Source organism: Macaca thibetana, chromosome 17 (assembly GCF_024542745.1).
Source record: "Macaca thibetana thibetana isolate TM-01 chromosome 17, ASM2454274v1, whole genome shotgun sequence".
NCBI lineage: Eukaryota > Metazoa > Chordata > Mammalia > Primates > Cercopithecidae > Macaca > Macaca thibetana.
This window is the reverse complement of record NC_065594.1, coordinates 10025387-10046820: the sequence shown is the minus strand read 5'-3', so window position 1 is coordinate 10046820 and position 21434 is coordinate 10025387. Positions and strand designations below refer to the sequence as shown.

The following is a 21434-nucleotide window of genomic DNA, read 5'->3' as shown; positions in this document are numbered from 1 at the left end:
ATAAAATAAAATAACTAAATTTTCCATTACATGTAATTGGTTTTTATCTCCAGAACTTGATTATAAGCATCTTAGATGTTTTCCTTTTTGAATTTATCTCAGAGCACTTGTTTTATTAGTCTTATTAGCTTATATAAGGGTCTTCTTTTACAGGAGTGGAAGCTCCTTGAAGGCAAGGGCCATGTTTAGGCACCTTTGTATGCCAGCATCTACCTAGTGCGTGCACTCAAACATGTATGTTGAATGAATGAAGATGAACTGAATGAATGAATGACTTGCTTAGGTCATTGTTGTCCCACAGATTGTATTGACCTTAAACTGTTAAAATATCAGCTTGGGCCACATTTATACTCAGTGTGAGGCCTCTTTTACCCAGGAAGATCTGCTCCTAGACTTTTCATCAATTTTAAAGATTGCCCAATATAACTGCTTTGTGATAGTTACTAATAAAATACACTAGCACAGTGTATATTTCTTATAGGCAATCAATAAAACTTTGCTGAGTGAATATTGAATGGGTGAATGCATTTGGTACAGAGTTGACTGAAAAGAAGTTTTTAATGGTGAAAGAAACCTTCCAGATCTTTAGTCCATTCCTGGGGTGATACTGATGGTTTTTCTCAATTCCACTACTTAAAAAATAAATAAATAAATAAATAAATCTTCTTTGTCAATTTTGTGAATAGAGTTTCTGTTTCCTTTGGGAAGCATTTCATATTTGATATTCACGTAAGGTTTGTTTGCACTGGTTAACTTAGTTTATTGTTAATACTCTTAATTTTTTTACTGAGTGTAATAATAAATGTTTAACCTCTTCTGTTACTAAGTAGCATTCCCCTTCTCTTTTCTGAAAGATCAGTATCGAATTTTATTTCCTTTCTTCAAATACTTCATAGCCCTGTTCTTCAAAAGATTCTTCCTGAGAAAGTGGCTATGAAAACCCACAATTCTTATTGTAATTCACTAAGTTACAAGGCAAATACACCACCCACAAACCACAATGGAAAGCTCACATGAAGCCTCAGTCATAAATTTAATCAATTCTAGTTTGAATGCTAAGAAAAGTTTTAATTGTGAAAATGCAGTACATAATATTTAAAATATAAATGGAAGGATCATCAGTAGTGTTATCAAAATGCATAACACAGAAACTTTTTAAGAAAAGATAAAAAAATTACACTCAGGACCCATAACTCTTCCTCATTATAAGCATATGTAGTGATTCATTCATGCAGGTTTTTATATGTAGATAGGATTTTTTTCCTTTTCAAGAATTCCATTGTAGCCATGAGATGAAAAATGTATTATGGTGATGGTATAGCTTTCTTCCATTTTGCTTTTAGTGTTAGGATTGCTAAAAGCTTATTTAAAATTCCCAACTGACATAATGTGTTTTCAATAAGGAGGACACTGCCGTGTCCAATACCCTTCCCCTCTCATTGTTCCGTACTGTATCTCCTGGCTTCATTCCACATGGGTCACTTAGTTAAGAGGGAGGCCAAGGGAGTTCCAGTTTCAGGCAGTGTGTGGCAGGGTTACTGTCCTAGCAACCTGGCTACTCCTCCAGTGAATCTCACCGTGAACGTTTCTCATAGGTGTCATATGGCAGGATGAAAAACACATTTGCCTTCCGGTGAAAGATGGCACAGGCTTTTGCCCAGCCAGGGTGGCAAGAGAACAGAACTCTTATCCCCTTGCGCAATAGGTCTGAGTTCAAGGGGTTGGATGCCCCAAGCAGAGGGCCAAATCCTGATTTATGAAGCATGCTGGGTCAACAGCCAGGCAGACCACTCCCACACAGGCTGCCAGGAAAACTCCCAGGGAACTGAGAAAAATGCTCAAGGTGGCAGAACTCTGTGGCCCTTCTGCCTCTTTGGAGAAGAGTTCAAAGTAGAGAATATCCCCCAGCCCCACCCAATGCCATAGGACCAAGGCCTTTCCATCCTGGTAATCATAATCTTTAGGGGAACCAGCTGCCCTGGGAATCGCCTGCCAGGGCATCACATCCACAGAGGCAGAAGAGAGTAGCCCTCCGTAGAAGCCACGGAGGAGCCGGAGATTGACACGCAGGTGGAAGTTCCTGCCTCCCACCTTCTACCCTCCCCCAAGCCCGTAGTCTAGCACAAGCCTGGAGTGTAGGAGCAACTGCTAGAATGTTCAGTCCAATCAGATAAATTGGTCGGGTGTCTCTTCAGATTCCAGAACACTTGGAAATGGTAATTCTGCCAAAAGAGGCTCTGTCAGAGACGATCTGGGTGACAGATTGCAGTTAAAAACGTCATCTATTGAACCTAAAAAACAGTAAACAAGGCTTGCATTATTACTATCACTGAAAGAAAAAAAACCAAAAGCCAACAGTGCCTTTCAAATTCATGCAACATAACTATTTCAATAATTAATAGAGAATCCTGGCTTCCTCAGAAAAATTCAAAAGGCTAAACAGAAATGTGTTGCTTTTTCTTTATTAGTAGGACAAGATTGTCACTTGCTTTCTTGTGGGCTGGAGTAAACTTTCAATGAGCTTAATATACTCGTTCACACTTGAGGGCCAAAGGCTTACATTTTGGGAACAGTTACTGAGGACAGAGGCCAGTTTTTGCAGGGGATGGAGCCAGGTTAGCACCCTGGTGGCCCTGTGCTCTGCCTGTTGTGATGCCAGGTTTGGACTGCGTGACAAGCAGGAGGTGTGACTTGGCTGTGCTGTCTGCAGTGCATGATGACAGCTTCCAGGAAGGTCCCTGCCACACTCCTCTCAAGCTGAAGTGGCCCCGGGGCCGGCTTAGAGTAAACTTTTAAGGAAGCTCTGCCTAACTTCAAACGTTCCTCAGTGTCCCAGAGATGGGGTGGACACTCCAGGCAGCCCACAGGACAGAGGGTGAGCCATGTTGAAACCGGAAAATTCTGGGGCTGATAGGTGAACTGAGGGGTGTCAGAGAAAGGCCCAGGCACATATGGCACTGCAGCAAAAGGGCCAGTTAATCATCCCCTCCAAAAGGATCAGAGTATAATCCTCCACATGATTGCAATGGAGAAGAACACAAAGGCATCATTGTGAGGAACTCCCAGGCAGAGAAAGCTGAAACAACATGGGAAGAATAGAAAGACAGAGAGACAGAGAAAGAGAGGGGAAAGAGAGAGAAACAGAGACAGAAATGGAGATGGAAGAGATGGAGACTGAAATGAAGACAGAGATGGAGAAAGAGCAGGAGAGAAAAACACACAGAGAGAAAGAGAAAGAGATGGAGAGAGAGAGCAGGAAGGAGGGAAGGAGAGAGGAAGAGAGAAAGAGAGAGACCACGTCTAGGATAAGAAATGGCTAGTAGCAAGCATTTTTGTTGTAAACATTTGAAGAAAGAAACACAAGCTGTGGCCAGGCATGGTGGCTCACACCTGTAATTCCAGCACTTTGGGAGGCTGAGGCAGTTGGATCACTTGAGGTCAGGAGTTCGAGACCAGCCTGGCCAACAAGGTGAAAAACCATCTCTACTAAAAACACAAAATTATCTGGGTATGGTAGCACACACCTGTAGTCCCAGCTACTTGGGAGCCTGAGACACGAGAATTGCTTATGCCCAGGAGAAGGAGGTTGCAGTGAGCCGAGATGGCGCCACTGCGCTCCAACCTGGGTGACAGAGTGAGAATCCATCTCAAAAAATGAAACACACACACACACAAAAGCAAAAAACACAGGCTGTAAATACAATGAATGAGGACTCTATATTTTGCAGGTGAACTCTGAGAACACCACAGCTTCACAGAGACTGCTGGTTTTCTGCAATTACCAGCAAGAGTCCTGGCTCAGGGAAGTTGCTCTACAGTCCAGGCTAGCAAAAGACAGACAGAACGGGCTCTGCAGAAGACACATCCAGACAAGCCGTGATTCATGCCACCTGCAGCCACAAAGGTGTCAATACCAAGAACTTGCCATATGTCATCAAGAGTGTGTTAAATGAAACCTCAAGAGTTATTCTTTTGTGCTCTGTCCAAATCTGGAGAACCCTTCCAAATACAGTGAAAGACTGATATCTTGGCCGGGCACGGTGGCTCACGCCTGTAATCCCAGCACTTTGGGAGGCTGAGGCAGGCAGATCACAAGGTCAGGAGTTCCAGACCAGCCTGGCCAACATGGTGAAACCCCATCTCTACTAAAAATACAAAAATTAGCCAGGCGTGGTGGCAGGTGCCTGGAATCCCAGCTACTCGGGAGGCTGAGGTAGGAGAAGCTGAGGCTTAAACCCAGAAGGCGGAGGTTGCAGAGAGCCAAGATCTTGCCACTGAATTCCAGCCTGGGCAACAAGAGTGAAACTCTGTTTCAAAAAAAAAGATTGATATCTTGACCACGTAGACCCCTCCCAACTCACCATTTTTGTTCACATTCTGTTGTACAGAATGTGAACAATTGGAAGGCAGTGTTCTTTCTTAATATTTAAATAATTGCCAATAATATTTAAATGATCATTAATACTCATTTAAATTAATAATAATCTTTAAAGTTATTTTGGATTATACCACATAATATAATCCTGATGTCAGAAAACTTAAAGGGGCCCAAAAGGAAAAGCCACTACATTTGTTTTTGGTAATAAACATGTCCCACTTCTTACTTTCTGAATTTTGTGATCTGTTTCCCTTTTATTAATAGGTCTTGCCTTTTGAATCAATTGACTCTCTTCCATTATTTTATTCTACCCTTTTATTTAACTACTTTCCACATGTCCTTGGGAATTTTTAACATACCTCTGGAAGTTACACTGAACTTTCGGTCAGAGAAACTGCTCCTTCGGATTAAAGGCTCACTCATTTTTTCCAGAAATAACTTAATCGTCTCCTTCTTTTCTGGACTTGTACTTGACAAATTCAGAACTTTTCCATTTACTTTTACAACGGAATTACTGAGCCCAAACCAATAGAAGAAATCAAATAATGCGTCAGCTTTGAATTCATATGCAAAGCTTAAGTTTTCTCCATGAACCACTTCATTTCCTGGGGGGAAGAAATTCTTCACTGCGTCTTGAAAATCAAACTGAAAGAGAGAGGAACATTGCATTGACTTCCTGGACATAAGTATCCTGTTGACATTGTAGAACTAACAACCGCCCAAATATCCAAACATCATACCTCTTATTTCCCTTTCACTCTCACAGATATTTTTAAACTGTTGTCTTTATTTTTTCTAACAAAACTTTGCATTTGCATCGTATTCCATCTAAAAATTCTGAACTGCTTGGCCAAAATTACATGTATTTTTACCCCATTTCTAATAAGTCGCTAAGAACTAAACTCACCTCATTGGTAGCAATAATGCTACCTTCGAGAACAAAGTGTCCGGATGCACTTTGTTTTCTAAAGGCCATTCTCTTGGCCTAAGTCAGGGCAATAGGGCTTCAGTTCCTGCATGAAATGCATGAGCTCCTTCCAAGTAGTTGACATTCCTGGATTCAGACAGGCTAGGCTTACCTGAAGCCGGTAACTTTCTCCAATCACTGAGGAGATGACCATGTCCATCCCTTGCTCTATCTGTCTTCTTATCTTGGGGTGCCTTGTGTTCACAAGAAATGCATATGTCCTTTCTAGAAATTAGCAAGCAGAATTCAGAAACAAGTATGTCCATGTGACATAAGCATGCTTCTTAGAATTTGCTATAGCAGTGGTTCCCGCCTCCTTTGGAGATTTTATTCATTTATAACCTTCCTCTCTGCTCCCTCACATCCTTACTACAAAGCCTCGCCAGATTTCTAGAAGTGTTTCTGAGAATTTTGCAAATTTGAAGGAGGTTCTGGGCCGCTATAAAGGCAGGCTAGACAATCAGCTCCCACAAGGCTGCAGTTTGTCACTGGAGTCTCAGAAATCAAAAATTCCACTCTGTAATTATCACAGATGAGAAGTGTGCCTCCACGGCATGTATCCAGTGTGGGGAAGGAAAGTGAAAGATCGAGATAGCCAGTTTTCATGTTCCTGCCGTGCTGGATTTTTTCTTCTTCTTTTTTTTTTTTTTTTTTTTTTTAGATAGAGTCTCTGTCACCCAGGCTGGAGTACAGTGATGCAATCACGGCTCACTGCAGCCTCAACCTCCTGGGCTCAAGTGATCCTCCTGCCTCAGCCTTCCGAGTTGCTGGGACCGCAGGCATTCACACCACGCCTGGCTAATTTTTGTATTTTTTTGCAGAGACAGGGTTTCATCATGTTGCCCAGGCTGGTTTTGAACTCCTGAACTCATGCAATCTGCCAGCCATGGCCTCCCAAAGTGCTGGGATTATAGGCACGAGTCACCATGACTTGCTAGGTATTCAAATCACAACTTGGCTCTTACAGAAACTTTCTTCTTTGAAAAAGAAAATTTGCAAAGATCAGGAAATGGGGCTGCTCCATGCTTTCCACCTCCACCCCTACCCCCACCCCATGCCCTGCTCTCCCCATTCTCTCCAGGGACCAGACATGCTTCTGACAAATGGCTAGTCTAGGGTTCTATGGACCAAGACAACTGGAGGTTGATTCTTCTCCCTGCCGCTACCTCTAACACAATCCCAAGTGGGAAAACATCTCCCTCTCATTGTTTAAATAATACCATGTGTCTGTCCTGGCAGACAGATTTTTTTTGTTGTTGATTGATTAGTTTGGTTTTGTAACCCCTCTTGTCCAATTCTACATGATTTAAGCCAAAAGAAGGTTGTTTACTCATTAGGAAATATAAAATATTAAATATTAGTAACCAGCAACCTCTTAACTTTTCCACTCCCCAGCATCAAGCTCCGTGGCCTTAATTACTCAGTCCTTGGTCTAAGGAGACACATAGATATCTGTGTTCTCCTCCATTTAACAGCCAGGGACCAGCCACTGTGTGAGTTTTAGAACTCAATGTTTTATACTGGCTTTGAGATATCTCAGAGACAAACCTTTGGTCCACCAACAGCAAGTGTTTACGTCCTCGAGGAAGGCATTTTAAACTAACCTTATTTATCTTGTTTTTCTTACCCATGTTTTACTTTCTCCCAAATTATTTTTTGGGCGCTTTAGATATAAGCTGCCTTATATCCTCTTTAACACAATAGACAGACAAAGTAAGCAAACTGCTTGATACCTTGAATTAAATCTCACGTAAACCAAACCAGCACCTCTGGGCTCGTTATATACTCATGGCCACCACACTTCATGGTTGTGCTGATGGGGGAGGTTGTACACTGCCTAACTCTAGAGGCTGTCATTCACATTTAAAGACATTATTTGTATATTATGACAAACTTGTGGGAAGCATTAGTAATCATCTTGAGGAAATGGTAGCCTTTTCTGATTTGCACAAAAGTGCAGTTTAAAATAACAGCAAGACTGGACATATTGCCTTAATCACAATTTTGCAATTCAAAATTGATCATCTTAAGCTTTGTGTCATGGAGCCTCTTCATTTTACAGCTTTTATCACAATTAACTACTACTGGGTTTCTGAATTCCTGCTGTGGCGATTCATTACATTATAGCATGCCTCAGACACCTGCCTCCTTCCATAATAGTTGTTCGACAACTTCATACATTTTGTAGGCTACCTACAAATTCCTCCTTGTACCACTACCTATACTTTCATTAAAATGTTAAAATGAAGAGGGCTCTTACTCCTTTTTTAGATTCCTCCTGAGTGATGGATGCAGGAGGTGTACTTGATACAGCTGTGAATTACATTCCTAAAGAACTATCTGACTTTCTGGTTATAATTAAGTCAAGGAACACGTGGGCTTCAGATGTTCTAATGAGCATTTCTTGCTACTGGGCGTTCTGTTCCTGGCCTCTTCTGCAGAAAGAGCATCGTGACTTTTTATCGTCAAATGAGCAGAGAGAGCTCCACAAATCTGAATGAGAGTGAATGTTTGGGAAAATCTATTTGAAATTTGTAGATCATTTCTTAGTCCCTTGGACTCATTTTAAGAATGTTAGTTAGAAGCAAGTTTAAGAAATTCTACTTCTATTACAGAACGTTATGCCCATGACTTCCCCCACATATCATTCTGAGCAGGAGGAGGAAGGCAAAATGGAGACATTTTCATACTGAAATTTGGTTTAATATAGTTGTTACCAGCTAATCTGATTTCTTGGAAGAAACAATAAAGAGATGTGTCTAAACACGACATTCCAACATCATAGCATGAAACAGAAAAGCATCCACAACTGCTATTTATTTTCTTAGTTTCCTCATCTATAAAACGGGAATAGTGTAAGTACCTCCTAGGTGGGATAATTATGCATCCTAGTTTGCCCGGGTCAATTTATATCTTCATCCCAGAATAATTATTGATAGTAATGATGTTCATGTTCATAACGTCCTCAGTTGATAGGCCCTACAAAGTTGTTGTGCTGATCCATTACATTAGAGCACTTCTTAGACATAGTGTTTGATATGTGGTAGAGCATGTTATATATCATCCTCATCACTCTAGTCATTTCTGCAACTCCAAAGTCTCAGAATGTCAGATCACTTCCCGCCTAGGCAGGAAGTAGAAAAGAAACCACCCAGACAGGTAGCTTCTGCCCTAGGATCACTGAGGGGTTTGTTCTGCAGGCCTGTGCTGTGCTTCAGGTGGCCTCACACACCAGGCTCCTTGCTGTCCACCTCGTCACAAGCTGATTTCTGCCCTGCTCATCAGCATGCCTCAGTCCACACCCCAGTCCAGTTTGGTCCCAGCAAGGACCAAACCAAAACTATTTAGGTACTGATATGGTTTGGATTTGTGTCCCTGCCCAAATCTCACATCGAATTGTAATTCCCAGTGTTGGAGGAGGGGCCTAGCGAGAGGTGACTGGATCATGGGGGCAAATTTTCCCCTTGCTGTTCTCATGATAGTGGGTGAGTTTTTGCTAGATCTGGTTATTTAAGAGTGTGCAACACCTGCCCTTCTGCTCTCTTCCTCTTGCTCCATGTAAGACGTGCCTGCTTTCCCTTCACCTTCCAACATGATTATAAGTTTCCTGAGGCCTCCCCAGAAGCAGAAGCCTGTACAGCCTGCAGAACCGTGAGCCAATTAAACCTCTTTTCTTTATAAATTACCCAGTTTTAGGTATTTCTTTACAGTAGTGTAAGAATGGACTAAAATAGATACTTACCTTTTGAGGTGTCTTTTTTGGTCTGTACATTAATAAAGAACAACATTGGTTTGCTCAGTATAGTTTCCCTGTAGTCTTTATAATCACAGTAGTTGGTCAGTTCCACATACCTATGAAAAAGCAGAGATCATTGCAAATGTAACATACCGTTTCATCTAAGTTAGGAAGGGGATGTACTGGGCAGGTGTCTGCCACAGCCACAGACCTTGGAGGGAAGTTCCCTGAAATGCGTCCTTACAGAGGTCACTATATAAGTGAATCTTTCTGGTTGTGGCTGAATGGCTGAAGGATCAGAGTGCAGCCCACAGGCAGCCATGATCCTGGGGGTGTCCTGGCATCGATGCTTGGCTCTCAGATTGTACCAGATCATCATCAGTATCATCTGTCATTTGGGCTAAAAGGGTTCATTTGAAGCAATAAGAGCTCTAAGTCCCTCTGAATTGAGAATGAATTCAACTTAAGTAGAATTAGCTGAATTTTCTCCAGGGGAGTCATCCTGTCTAACTTGTGGGCCTAGAATTTTCCTTTCCTTCTCCCCACTTCCCCTACTAATCCCAGGATAAACCAGCCCCCTCCATAGATTATAGAATCAACCAATATTCATATGAACTATTACTAATTCACATCTCCCCTATGCTGAGCTTGTGTAATTAAAAAATGAAAACAACTGATGTTGGACTTTTCACTACATCCTTATTAAATTTAGCCTTTTTGGTTTTCATTCATTATTCTCATTTAGGAAGATCTTTCTGAATCCCGACTCTGTCATCCAGCATGTTAGCTTTCTCCCCTGCCCTTCACATCTTCCAAGCAGCCTAGCTATGTCCCTATCTGCATTGTTGATAAAAAGGTCCAAGTGCAGATTAGCTTCCTTCAAGAAGCTGGCTGATTTTCTAACTAAACCCAAACTCAGATGCCATGTGGATGTAGGCAAGCTGAATGGCCCCCAGCGGGCTGAAGGATGCGTCTGCTGCAGTCTCTCTGAAACCCGGAGCTGGTTCCCCATTGACACAGCTGCGAGCATCTGCACGGAGCGAATGGCTGGCTGAGCTGAGCACGCGGGCTGCCTTTTGCTACACCACAGCATGTTTGTTTCTTATATCTAGTCATCAGCAGAGACAGCTCCAAGCAATTCTTTCTGGCTGGTTGTCTTTCCAGTGCCTGACATGAAAATCACAGCCTTGGCGAGAAAACAGCCGCTGCAGGGAGTGGTGGCCACAGTACTTGCAGCATCCCTCCCCTGCGTCCCTTCCCAACGCCCCTTGGAGGGGCCAGCACACAAGACAGTGACCAGGGCATGTGTCAAGAGCATGCGAGAGAATATCTACCCTGAGGCAGGAAAACACAGCTTCCACTCGGCTGTCTCCCAGCTTGGTTTCTTAGAAATCTGTGTCATTATCTTTCTGCTGGGATTGTCAGACCTGATTTTGAGAGCATTTAAAACCTGACCCCTGATGGAGCCTCTAAAATGCTTCCTGCCTTCTATTTCAGCAAGATTTTAAAGCAGTCTCCACCTCCCGCCACATCTGTAGTGGTGGCTGCTTGGGGGCTGTTCCTGGGGTGGGGAGGGAACATGGGGCTGCAGTGTTCCAGAGAAGAAAAAGACTGGTGTGGAAGTTGACGCTCACGGAGTGGGTGAGGATGGCAGGAGTAGAGGAGAGGATGATGGGAATGGAGGAGGGGCACTGGGAGGGGGAGCTGGGGTGTTTCAAGGGAATGGACGGCCAGGTAAGAGAATGCAGACCCATACAGGGCGTTGGTATGGTTCTTCCTTCACCCCTCCCCTGCCCTCATCCTCACCGGGGCAGACAAGGAGAAAGGGGGTGATGGGGGAACCTCAGGAGACTGAGGGGAGTGGTGCTGGTGTTGCACATCAGCTGGGAGAGAATTTTCCTGCCCTTTTTATCCCAGTTGACCAACTGCCAAAAGTTACTAGAGAAAGAAAGCAAAGGAGAAGGCGGGAAAAAGAAAACCACCATTTGCTGGGCTCATTCATTCATTCACCCAGCAGCTTCATTGAATCCCGCTGATGAGCCGGACACCAGGTGAGCATTTACATGTGTCTCATTGCCTCATCATGCTGGAGGGGCTCAGAGCCCAGGAAGGGGGCAGTGGAAGGAGGCAGTGCAGGGTGCCCCTGTGCTCACCCATCCCTCTTGCCATCCATCTATTCAGCTGCCAAACGCCCGGCACAAATATAGATATTTCAGAATTACTAATGCAAATATTGCTTCTACATATTGAATATTTATCATAGTTGCTGAAGTTATCATTAGGCAGGCAGGCAAGAGTGGCTTGGAAAGCGGGTGAAGAGAAGGTGAAATCTGTGGTTACACGGTGGGGTGAGGTTATAGGTGGAGAAAAGAGAAAGAAAGCCCTGTAGCAAAAGAGGAAGAAAAGGGCAAGTCTGGTCTACATAAACATAAAAAGATAGCTGGGTGATGCAGGGGCAGGGGCAGGCTCCACCTGTGACCCACTCGAGGCAGGTTCCCCTTTCTCCTACCACCCTGTTTACATGGAGTTCAGTCATGGTCATTTCAGCTCCTTTAGTATATTCCTCAGGGTGATTCCTCTATTCTCTCAATATCTGGAGTCCAATTGTCATTCTTAATGGAAAGCGCATGGCATTTGTGTACAATGCATCCAGAAAATCTGCAGTTTTGATGCCTTTTCTGATGACACAAACGCCAGTACAATATTTCCCTCTGCATACAAAATTGATTGATAGCTGATGGGTCAGTGGTTCCACAGATAAAAATCTCAATTTACAAATGATCTCTGGTTCAGAGAATAATCAGTTTTCCCTGGAATTTGGTGGAAGGTTTTTTCGAATGCTACTGGGCTCAAAGAGCAGGTATTTGGCATGGTCATAGAAGGAAACTTGCTGGATAGCCACACGTTGAGTGTAATCTGTGACCTACACATAAGCTATCCATTTTTGAGCCTGAATTTCATAAAACACCTTGGATAATAAAACTACATGCAACATAATTTAATCTGCCTTTGATGATTCAGGGGTACTTGAATTTCAGCTCCTTAACAGGCTGTAAACCTCATCACAGCGCATGCCAGTTATCACTATACCACAGATGTGTGAAAACACTGCTTATAGAAGATCTCTGATGCCAGAACCGACAGACAAGAGATTGTAGCAAGATCCCTACTTAATAAGCTCCTTATCTCTAACCAGACCACAGATAAGGAATACCTCATTAATTCATCCATCCCCAGCCTCCCGGTTATGGTCCAATTTTTAAACACCTTGAAATTCCATTGAAATAAATAAATGTGAGCATTCACTAAAATACAATAAGATCAGAGAATTTAGTTGTTAAGGGGCACAGATATTTAAGTTTCTGACATGTAATCACTGGTTTTAGTTTAAGACTATCCTTACTAGATTATATTAGGGACTAGATATTCGATATTCGTTTGTTTGTGTGTTGTTTGTTTGTTTTTTGAGATGGAATCTCACTCTGTCGTCCAGGCTGGAGTGCACTGGCACAATCTTGGCTCACTGAAACCTCTGTCTCCCAGGTTCAAGCAATTCTCCTGCCTCAGCCTCCCAAGTAGCTGGGATTACAGGTGAACACCACCATGCCCAGCTAATTTTTGTATTTTTAATAGAGACAGGGTTTCACCACATTGGCCAGGCTGCTCTCGAACTCCTGACCTCAAATGATCTGCCTGCCTCAGCCTCCCAAAGTGCTGGGATTACAGGCATGAGCCATCACACTGTGCCTTTAATCATAGATATTTCAGAATTACTAATGCAAATATTGCTTCTACATATTGAATATATGTGATGGTTGCTGAAATTATCATTAGGAATGAAAAGCAAACACTTTAAGATAGGCTCTTAAACTCTCATTTCTTCATTGCTTTATCCTGGCCCCAAAATGCTTCTGGGGTGAAAGTTTCTAAGCTTGGCTTCAATCCAAAGATTAAAAGGCAGGACAAGTCCGGGCGTGGTGGCTCACATCTGTAATCCCAGCACTTTGGGAGGTCAAGACAGAGGACTGCTTGAGGCAAGGAGTTATAGACCAGCCTGGGCAACAGAGTTCCAGACCAGCCTAGGAAAACCTTGCCTCTACAACAAATTTTTAAAATTAGCCAGGTGTGGTGGTGCATGCCTATACTCCTAGCAACTCAGGAGGTTGAGGCGGGAGGATTGCTGGAGTCCAGGAATTCCAGGCTGCAGTGAGCTATGACTGCACCACTGCACTCCAGCCTGGGCGACAGAGCAAGACCCTATCTCAACAAACAAACAAACAACCCAAAGCAAGCAACCAACAAAAAAACAAACAAAAAAACCCCCAGCAGGACAATGTAATGGGAAGCACAGTATTTCAAAATAAGATTGAATTCATGTCCTAATTTGCCGGCTATGTGAATTCAATTCCAGAGCCACAACTCACTGTGACCTTCAGGGGCTTCTTAACCTTCTGCACCTGTTCACTCATCTGTGGAAAGGGCATAACAGTATTTTTTTCCCTCATGAGGAGTAAATGCAGTACATGCAATGTAGACATATGAATTTGAACCCATAGTAGATGCTTAATAAACATCATGAGTGTCTCTAATCCTGGCCAACTTGGCAAACCCATAGGATGAAGTTCTGTAAACTTCTGACTCCCAACCAGGGCTGTGTTCATTTAAGTTCCCAGGAAATTAGGAAAATTTCAGCATCTGATAAATGAGCAAGAGTTGCTCTTTCCTTGTTCCAATTTCTTTCCTCATTTTTTCAGTTTAGGAGGCTAAAGGGAACAACTTAATGACAGCAACATCTAAAAAGGAGGACTGAAAAAGAGCATTGTGTTTTGCTTCTAGCAAATCAGGAGTCACTGAAAGATGGCCCACCTCTAAGACACCCACCTTTCAAAGCTGCCCCAAATTTCCCTTGGCTCTAACAATTTCTGCTCAATGACAAATAGGAATTCAAATCCTCCATGAACTCCATCGAAGGGTGGAGTGTGTGTGTGTGTGTGTGTGTGTGTGTGTGTGTGTTCATTAAAAAAATATATGGACAGCTGAGCAGAGACAAAGAGGAACACACACTGCAATAGTCTGTGTAGGAGGCCCAGGAACTGTTTGTCACCTTCATAATTCTTTGCTGTGACACTAAGCAAAAACTTGCAGAGCCATTTTACTCTTGGGGGAAGCAGGATGCCCCTGCCATGACTTTCCAGTGTTAGCTTGATCTCCTTACACAGAGTCTCGCCCTAATCTCTTTTCCCTTCTTCCCTCTGCCTTCTGCCTTAGTTCTAGTGAAACAAAGCAAAATTTTTAGACTTCTCACTCTAATGTCTGTGGCTCACACAGACATGATTCAAGGGTACACATGTTCATGCATTCATTCCTTAAGGAATTGTTGACACTTAGTGTGTGTGAAACTCTGACCGGGGCAGAGGATGATTCATTCATTTATGCATGCAAGGAATGATTACTGAGTACCTACTGTGTGCTGGGCACTGGGGACACAGAGATGAGAAAGGGAATAGCCTTGCTTCTAAGAAGCATACAATCTCCTAGGGAGACAGATGAGAAAACACACGATTTTGGTATGAAATTATGAACGTATAACCTTCTAGCTCAAAGTGTGATCCTTGGACTAATAGCACTGGAATCACCTGGCATGATGAAGAATCTGGGGCTCCCCCGAGAATCAATCAGAATCTGTATTTTAACAAGGTTTCCAGGAGACTTGCATGCTTATTTAAAGTTTGAGAAGCACTGGTCTAAGACATGGTCCCTTCTATTCATAGGCTTGCAAACTGGTAAATCATTCAAACATACTAACGCCAAAGAAATGCATAGTTCTCTGTATTCACGTGTCCAGGCTCCACTGGGTTCTCTCCCTGTCTGTTAAGCCAAAGGGAGCAAGTCAGGAGGGGCAGGGGTTAGAGCCATGTATTGGGGTGAGATGGGTAGTAGGAGAGATTGTCCTGTCAAGCCAAACAACCCACAAGGGTTGGACAAGAGCAGGGGCAGGGGGCACCCCAGGAAGAGTCACAGTCTAGCTCATCCATGGGGACTACAGGATGGCTGCACGCAGGTAGGCAGGCAGGTAGGTGGCAAGGACCAGGGGAGCTGAGAGTAGAAAGGAGACCCAAGTGTGGCTGCAAGTCCAGAGCCTGGCTCTGAAGAAGGCAGGAAGGAGAGAAGACCAGGAGGCACATCGCTGTGGAGTCATCAGATCTGAGTGTGATTTTTGTCTCTGTGACCTCAGCTAGTGTTTTAACCTTGGAGACATTCATTTTCCTCACCTATAGAATCTGGCTAACAAAAGGTACCCCATGAATGGCTAAGAGATTAAATAATGTGTGTAAAGCTCTTGGCTTCTGGTGCTGCTTCAGTGTTACTACTATTACCACTTTATAGTTGAGGAAATGGAGTCCCATGGACAGGAAGTAAATTTCCCAAGGTCATTCAGCTAGTGAAGAGCAGAGCCCTTCCTCTAGACTGACTCTCCTAAAAATCTCACAGCTCAATGCATGCATGGTTACTATTCCACCAACATCACTATGTGTCCTGCTAAGGGGCTGCTGTCCTAAGCAGGTTGCTACATCTAAGACCACATTTTCCAACCTCCCAGCCTCAAGTTGAACTCTCTTCTGAGAACTGGGCCTGAGCTGGCAGACAGAGCCCAGCACTTCCCACTGCGGGATGGAGGTGAGGCTTCCCCCAGTAAACTTCCCAGTGTGTTCCAGCCTGCCTGTCCTCATTTTAACCCCATGAGTGCCGCTCCACCTCACCTGCATTCTCTGCCCTGAGTAGGTGTGATTGTCACCCACCCAGAGCAGGTCACAGCTCCGCTTTTAGTGGCTCCTTTAAAATCACTGCACTTACTTCCTTTTGTAGGCTGATTGTACAAGATATGCACTAGCTGACATAATTCCAGTTATTTATTTGTAGATTCAGGAAATGAGTGATAAAGCAAGATTATTTCAGGTTCGAAGTAATTTGCTGAAAGCATAGGTTCTTCTGGTTCTGCTCGTCCTCCCACTTAGCAGCATCTTACCTAGGTAAATGACTTAAGCTCTGAGTCCTAATGCTTACATCTGTAAAAAGGAGCAATAGTGCGAACTTTGTAAACTGTTATGAGATAATAGCTGAGAAATACTTTGCACCATTCAAGTAAATGTTAGTAGCCACCATTACTATTGTATTTATTTTTATTCCCCAAGCAGCTTCTTTCATGCTAGGGGAGCACCAAAAAGAAGGGACTCCAGGTCTTCCTTGCCAAACGTTTGCCATTATACTTCACCAAGAGGCTGCTTTATAGAAAGAAAAGGTGTGTATGTATGTGTGTGCACGCGTGTGTGTCACAGTTAATGGTAATTTTGACTTTTAAGTATTGAATGAATAGCTCCCTTAATGACCATTACCCACATCTTGTGTCCTGAGCACATTGTGTTTACAACACGGGTGAAAACCCTGATCTTGAAAGAAAAAAATAAAAATAAAGATCTTGCCGTAAATCCTACAAAGTAGGACAAATATTTTCAAGCAGGTTCTGGAAGGAGCTTTAGGGCTGGTGGCCATCACTAAACCTTCCCACTATGCTAGATTTCCTTACTTCACTTAGTAGGTATGTACTTATAAAAATGTTCAAGTATTAGAAAATGAACCTAAGTGGTGCTGCTAAAATCATCCTCTTGCTCTCTTAGCAAGTGAATCATCTGAAAGTCAAGGTTGGTGGCTCTTAGCCTTTCGGGGTTGCTTGGAAAAGGGCCTCATGAAAGCCACAGCACACACATAGGAGGTCCCAGAAAGAAATTCTAATTACACCAGGGGCTTATCCCGTATGCTGAAAATATTTGTTGAGTTAAAAAGAACCAAATAATTAATAGAGCAAGGACTCTTAACCTGGGTCCAAGTATTTCATGAACATCCTGGATGGTCACCAAAAATTGGGTATATATCTACATTTCTGGGGAATGTACATACAATTCTCAAAAGTTCTATGGTCCAAAATGATCAGGAATCATTCTGCCTTTTGGGATCCCTGGCCATCTTGGTGGCTGCCTTTGCTTAGAGGCCATCCCACACCCAAGGCCAGAATATGTTGGCCACAAAGAAGATGAAAAGTCACTGGAGTCCATCCACTCTAGGCTCCAACCCATTAAGAAGGGTGGAAAATACAAGCTGGGGCAAGCCAGCTCTGAAGATGACAGACAAGGCAAAGTGAAACTGGTCATCCCCACCAACTGCCTGGTCTTGAGGAAATCTGAAATACAGCACTAAGCCACATGCTCTCAAAGCTGCCATCTACCACTCCAGCCGTCATAATATTAAATTGGGCACAACAGGTGGAAAATACCATAGGAAGGGCACCCTGGTGTCACTGATCCAGGGGATTCTGAGATTTTTTTTTTTTTTTTTTGAGACAAGGTCTCACTCTGTTGCCTAGGCTGGAGTGCAGTGGTACCATCTTGGCTCATTGCAACCTCCACCTCCAAGATTCAAGTCATCCTCCTCCCACCTCAGCCTCCTAAGCAGCTGGGACCACAGGTGCATGTCACCACACCCAGCTAATTTTTGTAGAGGGGAGGTCTCACTATGTTGCCCAAGCTGGCCTCGAAGTCCTGGACTCAAGCAATTCGCCTGCCTCAGCCTCCCAAAGTGCTGGGATTACAGGCATAAGGCACTGCACCTAGCCCTGAGATCTTTAGAAGCACGCCAGAACAGACTGGTGAAAGAAAATCATGCAAATCTTTAATAAAACTGGCCAGAGCTTATTTTTCAAAAAAAAGGGAGGGAAGGAAGGAAGGGAGGGAGGGAGGGAGGGAGGAAGGTTGTATGCTATCCCTAAAGCCAAGACAACTGGGCAAATTTGGCAGCTCACAGGAGTGAAACTTTAGATATCTCAGTTCTGGCTTCAGCATGCCGCCCACCTCCTGATTCACAAGGGCAGAACCTCTCACTGCTGCCCACAACCCAGTCCTCTCCCTCTGCCTAGAAGGCTGTCTCCATTTAGACCAGATTCCCTCCTGGCCATCCTTCAGGACGGCACACTCAGTTATAAAAGCCTCTTTCCCTGCCTGAGGACAATAGATAGCTCCTTCCATCACCCAAATTATTTTTGGAGGCTCCTTGCTATTTCCCAGGTACAAAAGCCCTCACAGTATTGCTTATACAACGATAGCCTATTATTTGTTGGTTTGTATTTGCACCCTGGTCTGTGTTACCTGGTCATTGTGACCCAGTTGTTTATTCTAGATTCAAAGCTGTCACGGAATCACCGCTGTTTAATTTTCTTTTGTGTAGGAGGTGTTCAAAGCAAAAGTTAGATGACAGACTTCAAAATCATTTCAGATTCTGCAGCACTGTTTGCTACAATTAGGAGAACTGGTTCTGTCAAAAGACTAACCTATGGCTTCAGTTAATTCTGGACATTTTTATTTTTCATACCCTGTTCTCAAATACAATGAGTATCTTCTTTGTAAATCTGCGCACATCTGATTTCTGACTCAGTTCCTCCCACAGTCCTCCGCTTATGGTTTGGGATTGGAATTTTCATTTCACTAAGAGAGGGAGAAATTCTTGCTGGGAAATGGTTCTTCAGGCATTCAGAGCCCTCACTATCTTTGTCTGGAAAAGCAAGCTTTTTTCCCCAGAAGTTTTGGAGACTGCACGTTCAATATCTCATTTGGTTTGCTTGCCTCTCTTGGCTCCCTGCTACCCACAGGGTGCCACAGCACGCTGTCTTTCCCTGTAGCAAAGGCACTGTGTCTCAATACTGGCTATCCTATTCATTTCTGGGTCAAACTCTAGACCATGCTTGCCTCTTCAGGCACTCGGCGCTCTCGGCACAAATATAACAGGGCTTTGCACTCCAGGCCCTTGCCAAGGGTGACCTCTGGAGGCCTGAGGCCATGGGGAATCAGGCCTGAAGTGCCCTCCTTTACCCCGTGGCACCAAAGCCTGCTTCAGATGGCTGGACCACATCCTGCCAGCTTCATGTCTGCCGGGAAGAGCTTGGGGGCACTTTGGCCACAACAGTCAAGCATCCTGGGGGCCTCCTTCCAATGAAGGCCCGTAGGTTTCACACTTACTTCCCCAGAACTTATCTGTGCCTTCCACAGCCCACATGGCCCCAGTCTGGACTTCCAGGGCCTTTGTTCCCTTCTCAGTTCGGTTTCTTTGTTTATGTTTGAAACACGAAGGGAGACCAGAGGTGGGAAACTTTGAGCTTTTGCATGCTTCTCCACTCGGTCTCCTCACTGGAGAGGGCTGGCCGTGCTCAGAATGGTGCATGCTCCCTGTCCCCACCGCCACCCATGCTCCAAAGCCAGGATGTGAGTCTCGCAGCGCTGCAGACAGCCCCTAAAGGGTGTGCCCCCAATTTGAGCTCATCTGACCCAGTTAAGGAGCCAGAATGGGAGAAGCATCCGCCAGTCATGAGCTCTGACTTGGGGCCCCTGCCCTCCCCCTCGCGCCCGGGGCCTGATGCCCTTCTGAGCGGCTTCAAGCAGCAGCTGCAAAATATCAGTGCAAGAAGCAGAAGAACCAGGGCGAACATGCAGGCTCCCGGTGATGGAAGCAGAAGGAAAGTCTAGAAGCACAGGGAGTCGTGGGCCACGCGGGGACGCAGGCGGCGAGGAGAGCCCAGGCTCCCAGAGACCGCAGCCGGATGGAGGCTTCTGCGGGTACCAGGTGACGGGCTGGGGCGCGCGGCGAGGCCACCCACCTCTTGATGTAGCTGCTGAGGCGGTAGAGCTGCCCGTCGAGGCGCACGAGGCCGTCGCCGAAGACGTTGAAGCCCCCCCGCGCCGCCGCCGGCTCCCCGGGCCCGGCCACCACTAGCTGGTCGCCGCGCAGCTGGAAGGCACCCGGCTGCAGGCGCAACAGCTGTGCCAGTGGCAGCAGGGCCAGCTCGCAGTCGCAGGTCCACAGGCTGCGCAGCTCCCCAGACGAGATGGAGGTCAGGCTCGGCCTGGCCACCGGCTCGCAGGCCGCCCCAGCCATGCCTGCGTCGTCGGTCCTCCCACCGCCTGCTTCCGTCCCGTCCCTGCTTCCCCCAGCCAGCACCTGATGGTCCCCAGGAGGGGCAGGGCGCCCTGCCTGCGCCAGCCGCGCGCGGGGTGCGGCGGGGGTCGGTCTGCCCGCCTGGCCGGGACGCGGTGGTCGCTCAGGTGCCAATCCGACCGCCCGGACGGCCCCTGCCAAGCTGCCACTCGCTGGGAGCCCTGCAGGCACCGCGCGGAGAAAGCCGCCCCGGCGCAGCGCGGCCCCTTTTATCCGCCCTCCGGAAGCCCGCCTCGCCCCTGCCGGCCCACGGCCACGACCCCAGAGGCTCCGGGCGAGTTATCATCGTCTCATAACTTGGCATGCTCTTGTCTGTTCGCAGCCAAGGCTTAGTCATCCCCCTGGGGTCCGCTACTCAACACCAGGGCTGGCCCCCGCCCTGCCTGGCGGACACTGCCGGAGGCTGGAGGTGGGGAGAGTCCTCCCCGGGTTCCCAGGCCCTGCCTGTGGTGGGCGGCAGGGCGCACAGCACCCACCCTTGCCTAAGACACCACACCCCTGGTGTTGATTGGAGAAGAATGCGAGGGCTCTCGCCCCACCCACTCCACCTGGGACCCAGAGGCTGTCAAAAGGCCAGTGCTAGAACTCCGGTCCCCACCTCAGTACCAGACCTCTTCTCACTCAGCCTCAGTTTTCTGCCATTTTAACTCCATCCAGATCGTACCCTGCATTTCCCTCCTTTCGGCCTTTCCTTCAGTTGGTTCCTGGCCCTGGATCCCTTCCCCCTAGAAATCTCACTGATCACATCACTTCTCCACAAAGCCCTCACGAATCCCACGTGGGTTTCATCGCTGTGCTTCTCCTTTCTACTGCAAGGTGAACCCCAGACTGCAGTGCGCGGTGTAGTGGGGATAGCAGGGTCCTAGCATCCTCCCACCTCCCCTGCCTCCCCAGTAGGTCGTGATCTCCTCGAGCCCCAAAATACGTTCATTTGTTCAGTCTATAAATATGTGAGTGCTAGCTATGGGCTCATTGATCTCCTGAGGTGTGAAAGGAGGACTATATTATTCCATTTAATTGAACACCTATTTCTGCTGCAGAGAAGCCTGGATGGGATGGGAAGTGAACCTAGCCCAGGTTCGAGGCTTTCCATAGTACTGTGATTGAGGATTCTAAGGTACATCCTAAAAGTTGAGTAGAACTTAACAGAATATCTTTAGTTTGTCTTTGTGTGCCCCCACATGAACTCTTGTGTAGGTTTAATCATGGAATGAAGAGTCCTCTGGCCATATCTCATTTAAATCTCAGAATGTAAATGAGCCCCACTCTCTTCTCTTCTTCTAGGTGCATACCTATCATTTCTTCAGACATGGATC

The 21434-nt window shown here is 45.5% G+C and overlaps 2 protein-coding genes across 8 annotated transcripts in view; one reads left to right on the top strand and one right to left on the bottom strand.

Annotated features, from left to right (window-relative positions):
- The window catches only part of HMGB1 (high mobility group box 1), a 979364-nt gene that overhangs the window by 535131 nt on the left and 422799 nt on the right, over positions 1-21434 (top strand). The window lies entirely within an intron of this gene.
- MEDAG (mesenteric estrogen dependent adipogenesis) lies at positions 815-20377 on the bottom strand. The gene is made up of 5 exons (XM_050766915.1): positions 19781-20377; positions 9088-9197; positions 5458-5570; positions 4738-5023; positions 815-2291 (listed from the first exon to the last, which is right to left on the bottom strand). Exons 1-5 carry the CDS (start codon positions 20056-20058, stop codon positions 2167-2169), a joined length of 912 nt encoding a protein of 303 aa, XP_050622872.1. The 5' UTR covers positions 20059-20377; the 3' UTR covers positions 815-2166.